We start from the raw sequence: 13826 nt of genomic DNA, 5'->3' as shown, positions 1-13826 counted from the left end.
TCTGCCTTCAGCTTGGGTCATGATCCCAGGGTCCTGGGATCGAGCCCTGCATCAGGCTCCCTGCTTGGCGGGAAGCCTGCTTCTCCCTTTCCCACTCCCCTTGTTTGTGTTCCCTCTCTCGCTGTGTCTCTCTCTGTCAAATAAATAAATACAATCTTAAAAAAAAAAAAAAAAGGAAGGAAGGAAGGGAGGAAAAGTAAGTGACTGAGAGCAAACGAAATAAACTTGGAAGGGGCTACGGAAGGATTTATCAACAAAATGATCCACCCTACAGAACACTGAAAAGGCTTGGGAATAGAGAGCATCAGATACATCTAAATGCAGAGATGAAGCATAGGCAGAAAATAGGACTAAATGAAAGGTACAGTTAAAACCTGCAGATTCCAAACCCAGACAGCCATGATACTATTCCTACTCGACCCAGGGAAACAAGAAGAATTTCTGTACATAAAATGAACAAGATAAACCCAGGAATACCAGATGCTAAAGAAGTCAGGGATAATACAAGAAACAGAAAAGAAAATTAAGTGATACTATGACTGAATGATGAACCTTCCCCATAACCTTCCTTGCCCATCAACCAGACTAAGATAACTCAAGGCCAATGACTTAAAGATATTTCTCTTAGAGAATATGAATACCTAACAGAAAAGCCCATTTACCCCTGGTAATGAAGCTTGCTCACCACTTTACCATCCTACAGTGTAGACCAACATCTGAGATACCCCCACCCACGGAGAACTTCCAATCCATCTTTCAGTGCCCATCTCTTAACCATGAAAATCCTTAACCAATAAGACTTGAAAGAAAAGCTGCATCACCAAAGGCAGATCAAAACAAATGGTAAAAAGAAATTCAGAGAAAGTAGATAAAATGCAGGAAGAAAAAAGGTTTTAATCAGTTTATATTCTCAGAGACAAAAAAGATACTGGATTACTGAAACAAGAACAGAATACCATTAAAAAAATGCATTCAAATTACAAAATACAGCCCTTCGATGTGTACAAATATACATTACATAGCTTTTGCATATATTATCAGTCACAAGTTAATAGCAGTTTGACAGTCGTTAGAACATACAACTCTTGATCTCAGGGTGGGGAGTTCGAGCTCACATGGAGTGTAGAGATTACTTGAATAAATAAAAATAAATAATAAAAAATAAAAGTAAACCAATTCATAAAATTCAACAAAAGATCTACAAGGTAAAGGTGAAAAATGTCCTAGAAAGTAGAATAGATAAAAAAAACAATAAGGAGAAAAAGAAAAGTATACCATCAATCAAGGAGATATAGTATTTGACAAATAATCTAAGAAAACAGAGCAGAAAATATCAAAGTGAGGAAATGATGAAATAAAAAATTTCAGAACTGAAAAGCCCACCAAAACATCTATCATGAAATTACTGAAGTTGGGGGGGTGGAATAAACATTCTAAAAGATTTCACAGAGAGTGGAAAGAGTGCCAAGGAAAAGCTCAGGAATAAAAATAGCTAATACTTCTCCAATGCAATATTGGGGGGTGGGGGTGAGCGGCTGGCTGGCTCACTCAGTCTGCACAGCATGCAGCTCCTGATCTCAGGGTTGTAAGTTCAAGCCCCACGGTGGGCGCAGAGCTTACTTAAAAAATAATAATAATAAAAATAAGGGGCGCCTCGGTGGTACAGCAGGTTAAGCATCCAGCTATTTTAGCTCAGGACATGATCTCAGAGTCGAAAGATCGAGCCCCACAATGGCCCTATGCTCAGCAGGCAGTCTGCTTTAGATTCACTCTCCTTCTCCCTGAGGGAGCTCATGCGCTCTCTCTCTAAAATGAAAAATAAATAAATCTTAAAATAATAAATAGATAAATATTTAAAAATTTCAAAGCAATATCAGAAGGTAGAACACAATGGAGCAATACTTTTTAAATTTCTGAAAGAAAATCATTCTCTACCTAGAACTCTGTATCCAAAGTGTTCAATAAGATTAAGGGTAGAATAGAAACTTTTAGGCCTGAAAGCTCTAAAAAAAAAAAAAATCTGTCTCCCATGCACCCTTTCTCAGAAAAGATGTCATTCTGACAAAACAAAAATAGTAAACGAATAAAGATGTCAACACGGAATCCAGGAACCTAGAGATCCAAAACAATAGAAAAGCAAAAGAAATTTCAAGGGTGATCTGAAGAGAAGATAGCTATTTAGTAGACCTAATGAGAAACCAACAAGTGGAGTAGGAAGATAAAGGCCAAAGGAGATTCAGGAGAGGGGAAAGGGAAGAAAATAACAGATCACATAATGATGTATAAAAATGTAAAAACTAGTACTAAGAAGGGTTGAAGAGTTTGGAAAGAATTAGTGATTCACATCCCGAAAATTATTTAATAACAAGCCAGTAAACTCTAGGAAACAAAAAGATAGCAAAAGATAAACAAGAATTTATTTCTTGTAAAATATAAAATGAGCCATAGAACCTTTTCTGGCTCACTGCTGTCCAGAATTGTTATTTTTAGAATTACCCTGAGAGCATAGGGAAGTTCTCTCTCTCTAAAGATTACGAATGTAATCTTTATATATCAGAAAAGAAAGCTCACAGAGTTTACTTAAAATTGATGCATGAAGTAAAAGCAGTATAACACTATTTCAGAATACGGAGGTTAATATCAAAGCCAACATCTGAAAGAGTTGAAAGCAGAGGGGAGTTGAGGAGATAGGGGACAATGAACTTTATTACAGGCCTTTTTCTGTTTACTTTTTAAACTCTGTACACATTACGTCTATTTATACACTAATCTCAGACATACCCTTCCACTATCTATGCTTATCCTATTTTTTCCTTAGTCCTACCCCTATTATTACCAGCCTGATAAGACTTTCTTACCCAAGTAGAGTTATATGCTGCCTGAGAATGCTTACATTTAAGAATATGCTAGTAGGTTTAGAGAGAACATACCTCATCATAATAAAGGCCTTAATATGAAAACCCACAGCTAACATCAAACTCAATGGTGAAAAACTGAGAACTTTTCCCCTAAAGTCAGGAACAAGATAGGGATGTCCACTCTCACCACTTTCATTCAACATAGTAGTAGAAGTCCTAGCCACAGCAGTCAGACAAGAAAAAGGTGGGAAAAAAGTATCCAAATTGGTAAGTAGGAAATAAAATTTTCACTATTTGCAGATGACATGATACTATATATACAGTACGCTAAAGACTCCATGAAAAAAACTAGAACTGAAGAATGAATTAGGTCAAGTCGTAAGATACAAAATCAATGTACAGAAATCCACTGCATTTCTTTACAATAATGAAGTAGCAGAAAGAGAAATTAAGAACAATCTCATTTACGATTGCACCAAAAAATAATACCTAGGAATACACTTAACCCAGGAGGTGAAAGACCTATAGTCTGAGAACTATAACACACTGATGAAAGAAATTTAAGACAACACAAAGAAATGTAAAGACATTCCATGCTCATGGGTTCAAAGAACAAATGTTGTTAAAATGTCCATACTACCCCCAAAGCAATCTACAGATTTAATGCAATCCCTATCCAAATGCCAACACCATTTTTCACAGAACTAGAACAAACAATCCTAAAATTTGTATGGAACCCCAGAAGATCCCGACTAGACAAAGCAGTCTTGAAAAAGAAAAACATATCTAGAGGTATCACAATTCTAGACTTCAAGTTGTATTACAAAGCAGTAGTAATCAAAACAGTAAAGTACTAGCACAAAAACAAACACATAAATCAATGGAATAGAACAGAAACCCCAGAAATAAACCCATGATTACACGGCCAATTAATCTTCCACAAAGAAGGAATGAAGAAGGAAAAAGACAGTCTTTTCAACAAATGGGTGTTGGAAAACTGGACAGCAGCATGCAAAAGAATGATACTGGACCACTTTCTTACAGCATACACAAAATTAAACTCAAAACGATTAAAGACCTAAATGTGAGACCTGAAACTATAAAAAATCCTAGGAATACACTTAACCAAGGAGATGAAAGACCTATACTCTGAAAACTACAAAACGCTGATGAAAGAAATTCAAGACAATGCAAAGAAACAGAAAGACATTCTACGCTCATGGGTTTGAAGAACAAATACTGTTAAAATGTCCATACTACCCAGAGCAATCTACAGATTTAATGCAATCCCGATGCAAATACTAACAGCATTTTTCACAGAACTAGAACAATCAATCCTAAAATTTGTATGGAACCACAGAAGACCTCGAATAGCCAAAGCGATCTTGAAAACTGGACAGCTGCATACAAAACAATGAAACTGGACTACTTTCCTACACCATACACAAAAATAAACTCAAAGCGGAGTAAAGACCTAAATGTAAGACCTGAAACCATAAAAATCCTAGAAGAGAGCACAGGCAGTAGTAATTTCTCTGACATCAGCCATAGCAACATTTTTCTTTTCTTTTTTTTTTAAAGATTTTATTTATTTATTTGAGAGAGAGAATGAGATACAGAGAGAGAGAGAGCACGAGAGGGGGGTAGGGTCAGAGGGAGAAGCAGACTCCCCGCCGAGCAGGGAGCCCGATGCAGGACTCGATCCCGGGACTCCAGGATCATGACCTGAGCCGAAGGCAGTCGCTTAACCAACTGAGCCACCCAGGCGCCCCCACAGCAACATTTTTCTAGATGTATCTTCTGAGGCAAAGGAAACCAAAGCATAAATAAACTATTAGGACTACATCAAAATAGAAAGTCTCTGCACAGCAAGGGAAATAACCAACAAAACTAAAAAAGGCAACCTACTGAATGGGAGAAGATGCTTGCAAATGACATATCTGATAAAGGGTTAGAATCCAAAATATATAAAGAACTTACACAATTCAACACACATACACAAAAAAATAATCCAATTAGGGGCGCCTGGGTGGCTCAGACAGTTAAGGGTCATGATCCCAGGGTCCTGGGATCAAGCCCCACGTCGGGCTCCCTGCTCAACAGGGAATCTGCTTCTCCCTCTCCCTCTGCCTCTCCCCTGGCTCATGCTCTCTCCCCCTCTCCCTCTCTCTCTCCTGCTCATGCTTTCTCTGTCTCAAAGGAATACATAAAACAATCTTTATAAAAAATCCAATTAAAAATGTGCAGAAGATATGAACAGACATTTCTCCATAGAAGACATACAGATGGCCAACACATGAAAAGGTGCTCAACATCACTCATCATCAAGGAAATGCAAAGCAAAACCACAATGAGCTATCACTTCACACCTATCAGAATGGCCAAAATCAAAAACACAAGAAACAACAATTGTTGGCGAGAATGTGGAAAAAAAGAAACCTTCTTGCACTGTTGGTGGGAATAGAAACTGGCACAGCCACTGTGGAAAACATTACGGAGCTTCCTGAAATAATTAAAAATAGAACTACCCTATGATACAGTAACCGCATTACTGCACATTTACCCTAAGAATACAAAAACACAAATTCGAAAGGATATACGCACCCCTATGTTTATTGCAGCATTATTTACAACAGCCAAGCTATGGAATCAGCTCAAGTGTACACTGACATATGAATGGATAAAGATGTACCATATTTATATACACACACACACACACACACACACACACACACACACACACACACACACAATAGGATATTACTCAGCCATAAGAAAAAGGATCAAGATGGAGCTAGAGGGTACTATGCTAAGGGAAATATGTCAGTCAGAAAAAGACAAACAGAGGACGCCTGGGTGGCTCAGTTAAGTGTCTGCTTTTGGCTCAGGTCATGATCCCAGGGTCCTGGGATCGAGTCCCGCATCGGGTTCCTTGCTCGGCAGGGAGCGTGCTTCTCCCTCTACCTGCTCTGCCTGCCACTCCCCCAGCTTGTGCTCTCTCTCTCTCTCTAATAAAAAATTTTTTAAAAAAATTTAAAGAAAAAGACAAATATGGTATGATTTCACTCATATGTAGAATTTAAGAAACAAAACAGATGAACATAGGAGAAGAGAAGGAAAAATAAAGTAAGATGAAAGTAGAGAGGAGGCAAACCATAAGAGATGCTCAACTCTAGGAAACAAAGCAAGGACTGCTGGAGGGAAGGTAGATGAGGGTAAGGGGTAATTGGGCAACGGGAATTAAGGAGGACACTGGATATAATGAGCACTGGGTGTTACATGCAACCAATGAATCACTAAATTCTACCCTGGTAACTAATATTGCAGTTTATGTTAATTAAATTGAATTTAAATAAAGAATAAAAAAAATGAAACATGCCATTTGTAAGAACATGGATGGATCCAGAGAGGATAATGCTAAGCGAAATAAGTCAGTAAGAGAACGACTAATACCATATGATCTCACTCATATGTGGAATTTAAGAAACAAAAGGAACAAAAAAAGGGGAAAAAAAAGAAAACCAAAAAACAGGTTCTTAACTATAAAGAACTGACGGTTATCATAGGGGACGTGGGTGGAGGGATGGATGAAAAAGGTGAAGGGATTAAGAGTGTACTCATCTTAATGAGCACTAATATACAGAAATGTTGAATTACTATATTGTACACCTGAAATTAATTTAATACTGTATATTAACCATATTGAAATTAAATAATTGAAAACAATTTTAAAAAAGAACATATGATAAAATTTCTAAATGCCTAGCATAAAATACATAGCTTCAATTAATAAAAAAAAGAATTTTAACTCAACATTCATGAGGAATCTACATGCCAAAATTAAATTATTTTTTAACTTTGATTCTATAATTCCATCTAACAACACATATTCCAATGGATCTAACATTTTCTCTGGCCTGGTACTGTGGAACACTTGAAAGAACTGTTAATCCACGGTATCTAACCTTAGCAAAGTTTTTATTTATGAACTAATTCATGAAAAGCACTACTTTAAAGAGTGGTCAATATCAATACCCCACTGAATTTATCAACATCCCCAAATTTCTTAATGCCAAAATAAGAGGCAGAGCCTTAGAGAGTATAGAACATAATCTATTTGAAAGCAACAGCTACTAAAACTGTTCATAAAATAAAGTTTACTGAGGCACCTGGCTGTCTCAGTGAATGAAGTATGTTATTCTTTTGATCTTGGGATCAGGAGTTCAAGTCCCACACTGGATGTAGAGTTAAAAAAAAATAAATGCTTCCCAAAACAATGAAAAAACAAAAGCAATAGCCTTGAACACAAATGACAGGTATGAAAGATATAATTTCTAGCCTGAAAATACAAAAAGCTGACAGAAACTCATCCTTGCTGTCACCCAGAATTCTTTTAGAAGACTAATCATGAAATAAAATTAAAAAGTATGAATAAAATTTAAAAATGCCCGGTAAGGAAGGTGGAATTTACAACACGGAAACCTAAGCCTGTTTTGTCATAACTTTTAACAAGTCCAAAAAAAAAAAGCAACATTATTCAATGCTTTTATCATCCATGTTACTTGCAGACCTTCATATGCTCTTTTATTAACTTGTATTCTTTAATTTATTCTCTTAATCTTCTCTCTCCACTTTGAATCTTCCTCCCATTCCAGTCCCAATTGCAATATTAATAAAATAATGACAATCTTTTAAACAAATATAACGTTCCTGATCTTACAGAAAAATGGCAGCTGTATGACTATTATACAGCAATTAAAAATGATATCTGATGACATGAAGAGATTAATCATACTTGACTGTGTATGAAAAATCAGATTATAAAACATAAATGTAGTAAAAGACCACATTTTTCCAAAATTTTAAACTGTATGACTCACAAGCTCATGCCAAGGCTATACAAAAAAAATTACCAGTTGTTACTCTGGGTGGTAGCATGCTTTTCTTTTTCTTTTTTAAACTTTGATTCTCTTTATTTCCTCAAAGATTTTTATAATGAGTGCATACTTAAATAGGAGGAAAATAATACTAATACAGTGTAATGCTTAAAAAATTAAATTCTTATCAATATACTATTTTTAAGTGAATATGCTCCTTTACCTATTTTCTAGTCAATATAGTAGAATAATGATTCTTGACCACTGATAATCTAATGAAAATTATTAACACTTTTCTCCCAGAAAACCTTTAAGAACATTTTGTATGAAATGTCATGGGTTCATCAGTGTACTAAGATACATTTATGGACTTCCATGGTCATGGGACCCCAAGTTAACAACCTCTTTTAAAGATTAACTGTGCCTTATTAGTTGCTATTTATCACCTACAAGAACTACCATCTTAATCTAAGCAACAGTATTTTCTGATGCCCAAGAAAGAAACAGGGGAGGTGGTCAGAGATGAGGGGGAAGGGAGAACAGACCAAAAAAAATTAAGATTTTTGTTTATTTATTTGACAGAGAGAGAGAGAGAGAGAGAGAGAGAAAGAGCGCATAATCGGGGAGAGGCAGGCAGAGGGAGAGGGAGAAGCAGACTCCCCGAGGAGCAGGGAGTCTGATGCAGAACTTGATCCCAGGATCCTGTGATTATGACCTGAGCTGAAGGCAGACAATTAACCAACTGAGCTACCCAGGCACCCGTAGACAAAAATTTTTTTATCACAAAACACTGTGATCCACCTGGATATTTTATTGTCACTTGTCTTGTCTTCAGCATGAACAATGAAGAGTGTAACATTCTAGTTTGGGGCACTTTTTTACTACCAGCTAAAAATTGCTCAAACTTACTGACATGTGAATAAAATGATAAAGGTTACAAATTGTTTTTTAGTTCAGTTTTTCACACTTTATTTATACAACCTTCAACATGTATATCATTTTCTAAAATAAATTTTAACAATTTTAATTCAAACAGGTGTTTATTAAGATCTTCTGTCAGGTACTGTGCTAAGCACCTGGTCTCTTCACAACCTAAAATAGTAGTAACATTATTATTCTTATTTCACAAATGAAGTAAGAACTTACAAGCTAACTAGTTTGTCCTAATCATCTAAAAAACAGGTGATGAAGCAGGACTCAAAGCCACATTAATCTGGCTCGACAGCCACATTCTTAACCATGATACTCCAGAGAAACAGTAGATAAAAGAGGATCTCTGTAGTTTGGGGGCAAACATTCTTTGACATTCTAATGAAACCTACAAATTATGCCTAAACTGTACACATCAGTATTTACTTTGTAATTTCATTCCCATCCAGGTTAAAAATTCCTGATACAAGGATTAAGAGTATGTATCAATGATAAAAGAGGACTAGGAACGGGAACATGTAACCCCCACCCAGCACCACCAATAACTAGGGGGTGAGATGTTAAAAAAATTGCATCATTTCTCTGGATTTCATTTTATTCAGTGGCATAACATGTTGCTATCTAGCTGCAGTTACAATAAATAAATCCAAAATTATTACTCAAATGCAACATTTCTCAACAAATCCTTTGGATACTGATGTTATTTTTAAATCATTAACGTTGGTATTATGAAATATACAATCACCTACTCTACCCATAATGAAAAGAGGAACAGCAACCATTCCTAAACTTAGCTAAAAGTAATTCAGCTGGTTGAGACTGAGAAAAGAGATGCCAATAATGATGGCAAGTAAAAAAATCTACAATCTTTTGTAGAACAAATATGTGTACCAACTTTATTGACAAAGATGGAAAAAACAGAGGAAAAAGGGATATCACTGTAGAACAAATGAGATTTGAAGATAAACTCTATGATCAGCTAGACTGTGGGCTCACGACATTTATTTATATTAGCTGCACTTAACATGTTCACTAATCATTGCACACAAACCTTCAAACATTCTTTCTTCACCCACAAAAATTTTACAAGACTAATAAACAAGATAGGTACACAAGCAAAAAAGAATCTTTAGCTATGACCAGCTAAAATCATTTTAAGGGAACAGGAACTCGCAAATTCCTGTTACAAATTCAGATTATATTAATTATTGTGTTCCCTGAAGTTGTATTCTTTATATTCTCAATGTATGTATTTCTTAAAAATTGGTCTAATATACTTATATATTATGCGAATGTAATAACAAGTGGCTTCCAGAAGGGTCAAAGTGTCCATTACCACAATACTGATTTTTTTAATGGATTAAGTTTGTTAAAGGTCTCTAGCTATGCCATTAAAAATTCTTTAATCTCTCAAAATAATTATTTTTAGAATTTCATTCACTCGAGGCGCCTGGGTGGCTCAGTTGGTTAAGCGTCTGCCTTCAACTCAGGTGATGATCCCAGCACGCTGGGATCTGGCCCCACGTCAGTCTCCCTGCTCAGCGGGAAGCCTGCTTCTCCCTCTCCCACTCCCCCTGTTTCTGTTCTCTCTCTCGCTGTGTCTCTCTCTGTCAGATAAATAAACCTTTAAAAAAGAAAAAAAAATTTCATTCACTCTCCTATTTCTAAATAATAAAAGAATTAAAGAAACTATTATTCTGTTTTAAAAAACAAAACCATGAGTGGCCTCATGATTAAGAAGGGAAGAAGATTTAATAAATATCGATAAACTGTCATTCATTAACTATAGTTATACAACCCAACACTCTAAAAGGGAAATTTCATGACAAACAATGCCAATATAAAGTACAACTCACAAAGTTAGTCTTTAAAGTACTTAAAGATGCATACCTCTGTGTCCAGGAATTGATATAAGCAAATATTTTGAGAGTATGTTCCTTTCTGAGCTGCAGTCCATCACCACCTTCTATATCTGATACTGAAATAAAGTAGAAAAAAACACTTTTTAATATGAGGAATAAGTAATGCTAAACCAGTATTAAAGCCAATACTTTAAAAAAAAAAAAAAGGTTTAGACTAAACGCAAATATTTCAGATTTTTTTTTTAACAGATGTATTGGGGAGCAAGAGATAAGACACTTTGCCAGTTATTCTAGTGTTGTCTCTCTACTTCAAATCCCCCCTTCTGTTCTCTGCTTTGTGAGGCTGGGACTGGAACTCTGCAAAGTTCATTTTTCATTTCCAGCTGGCTTCCTGTTAAGATCCTCCTCCACTGCCTACATGGCACTAGAGGACGAGAAGGCAGGAGGAGACCAAAGTGTTCACTTTCTATGTATGAAAGCATCACTCAGCAGTGGCCCAGATTCCAAGTGGCAGCATCCAAAAACCAATCTCATGGTACTCCTCTCAGAGTTACCAGCAATAGCCAGACAGCATCCCTTCCATTAAGTCCTAGCTTCCTTTACAGGGCCCACCCCCAAGTGATTCTAAGTGATTCTTAGATTCTGACAACTCTCCTTCATTTCCCCAGCCTTCGGGGAAACTGGCTGCTTCCTCAGTTATTATAAATGTCATCATCATCTCTGGGTGTCATCCAGGTTCCATTTGTTCTTTACCTCTAACATCTGTGTAAGTACTTCCCTTTAATAAATTCCCTTTCAACTCCCTGACTGAAGCTTGACTGACATACTGGCATTTCATATACAGTCCGTACAACTAGGAAAGGAATCTTTAAATTTTTTAGTTATGTTAATCACCATACATTACATCATTAGTTTGTGATGTAGTGTTCCATGATTCATTGTTTGTGCATAACACCCAGTGCTCCACGCAGAACGTGCCCTCTTTAATACGCATCACCAGGCTTACCCATTCCTCCACTCCCCTCCCCTCTAGAACCCTCAGTTTGTTTCTCAGAGTCCATCATCTCTCATGGTTCGTCTCCCCCTCCGATTTATCCCCTTCATTCTTTCCCTCCTGCTACCTTTTTTTTTTCTTAACATATATTGCATTATTTGTTTCAGAGGTACAGATCTGTGATTCAACAGTCTTGCACAACTCACAGTGCTCACCATAGCACATACCCTCCCCAATGACTATCACCCAGGACCCCATCCCTCCCACCCCACCCCCACTCCAGCAACCCTGTTTGTTTCCTGAGATTAAGAATTACTCATATCAGTGAGGTCATATGATACATGTCTTTCTCTGATTGACTTATTTCGCTCAGCATAATACTCTCCAGTTCCATCCACGTCGTTGCAGATGGCAAGATCTCATTCCTTTTGATGGCTGCATAATATTCCATTATATATATATTTATATATATACATACATACATACACACACACACACACCACATGTTCTTTATCCATTCATCTGTCGATGGACATCTTGGCTCTTTCCACAGTGTGGCTATTGTGGACATTGCTGCTATAAACACTGGGGTGCACGTACCCCTTCGGGTCCCTACATTTGTATCTTTGGGGTAAATACCCAGGAGTGCAATTGCTGGATCGTATGGTAGCTCTAGTTTCAACGTTTTGAGGAGCCTCCATACTGTTTTCCAGAGTGGCTGCACCAGCTTGCATTCCCACCGACAGTGTAGGAGGGTTCCCCTTTCTCCTCATCCCCGTCAACATCTGTCGTTTCCTGACTTGTTAATTTTAGCCATTCTGACTAGTGTGAGGTGGTATCTCATTGAGGTTTCGATTTGGATTTCCCTGATGCCGAGCGATGTTGAGCACTTTTTCATGTGTCTGTTGGCCATTTGGATGTCTTCTCTGGAAAAATGTCTGTTTATGTCTTCTGCCCATTTCTTGATTGGATCATTTGTTCTTTGGATGTTGAGTTTGAGAAGTTCTTTATAGAGTTTGGATACCAGCCCTTTATCTGATATGTCATTTGCAAATATCTTCTCCCATTCTGTGGGTTCTCTTTTGGTTTTGTGGACTGTTTCTTTTGCTGTGCAAAAGCTTTTAATCTTGATGAAATCCCAATAGTTCATTTTTGCCCTCGCTTCCCTTGCTTTGGCGATGTTTCTAGGAAGAAGTTGCTGCGGCTGAGGTCGAAGAGGTTGCTGCCTGTGTTCTCCTTTAGGATTTTGATGGACTCCTGTCTCACATTGAGGTCTTTCAACCATTTTGAGTCTATTTTTGTGTGTGGTGTAAGGAAATGGTCCAATTTTATTCTTCTGCATGTGGCTGTCCAATTTTCCCAACACCATTTGCTGAAGAGACTGTCTTTTTCCATTGGACATTCTTTCCTGCTTTGTCAAAGATTAGTTGACCATAGAGTTGAGGGTCCATTTCTGGGCTCTCTATTCTGTTCCATTGATCTACGTGTCTGTTTTTGTGCCAGTACCATACTGTCTTGATGATGACAGCTTTGTAATAGAGCTTGAAGTCTGGAATTGTGATGCCGCCAGCTTTGCTTTTCTTTTTCACCATTCCTCTGGCTATTCAGGATCTTTTCTGGTTCCATACAAATTTTAGGATTATTTGTTCCATTTCCTTGAAAAAAGTGGATGGTATTTTGATGGGGATTGCATTGAATCTGTAGATTCCTCTAGGTAGCATTGACATCTTCACAATATTTGTTCTTCCAGTCCATGAGCATGGAACGTTTTTCCATTTCTTTGTGTCTTCCTCAGTTTCTTTCATGAGTATTTTATAGTTTTCTGAGTACAGATCCTTTGCCTCTTTGGTTAGGTTTAGTCTTAGGTATCTTACGGTTTTGGGTGCAATTGTAAATGGGATCGACTCCTTAATTTGTCTTCTCTTCTGTCTTGTTGGTGTATAGGAATGCCACTGATTTCTGTGCACTGATTTTATATCCTGCCACGTTACTGAATTCCTGTATGAGTTCTAACAGTTTTGGGGTGGAGTCTTTTGGGGTTTCCACATAAAGTATCATATCATCTGCAAACAGTGAGAGTTTGACTTCTTCTTTGCCGATTCAGATGCCTTTGATTTCTTTTTGTTGTCTGATTGCCGTGGCTAGGACTTCTAATACTGTGTTGAATAGCAGTGGTGATAGTGGATCCCTGCCGCATTCCTGACCTTAGGGGGAAAGCTCTCAGTTTTTCCCCCTTGAGAATGATATTCTCTGTGGGTTTTTCATAGATGGCTTTTATGATATTGAGGTATGTACCCTCTATCCC

The 13826-nt window shown here is 37.2% G+C and overlaps 1 protein-coding gene across 4 annotated transcripts in view; it reads right to left on the bottom strand.

The window, feature by feature from the left end:
* USP34 (ubiquitin specific peptidase 34) overlaps nucleotides 1-13826 on the bottom strand; it is a 257260-nt gene that overhangs the window by 196790 nt on the left and 46644 nt on the right. For all 4 annotated transcript variants that reach the window (XM_073897663.1, XM_073897665.1, XM_073897664.1 and 1 more), the window contains exon 2: nucleotides 10556-10643. In XM_073897663.1, coding sequence (XP_073753764.1) covers nucleotides 10556-10643 — 88 coding nt within the window. The remainder of the gene's footprint in view (nucleotides 1-10555; nucleotides 10644-13826) is intronic.

The sequence above is a fragment of the Callorhinus ursinus genome, unplaced genomic scaffold (assembly GCF_003265705.2).
Source record: "Callorhinus ursinus isolate GAN/ISIS: 27379988/994484 unplaced genomic scaffold, GSC_fseal_2.0 scaffold10, whole genome shotgun sequence".
Classification (NCBI taxonomy): Eukaryota; Metazoa; Chordata; class Mammalia; order Carnivora; family Otariidae; genus Callorhinus; species Callorhinus ursinus.
The sequence above is the reverse complement of the archived record's forward strand: the minus strand, read 5'-3'. Positions and strand labels throughout refer to the sequence as shown.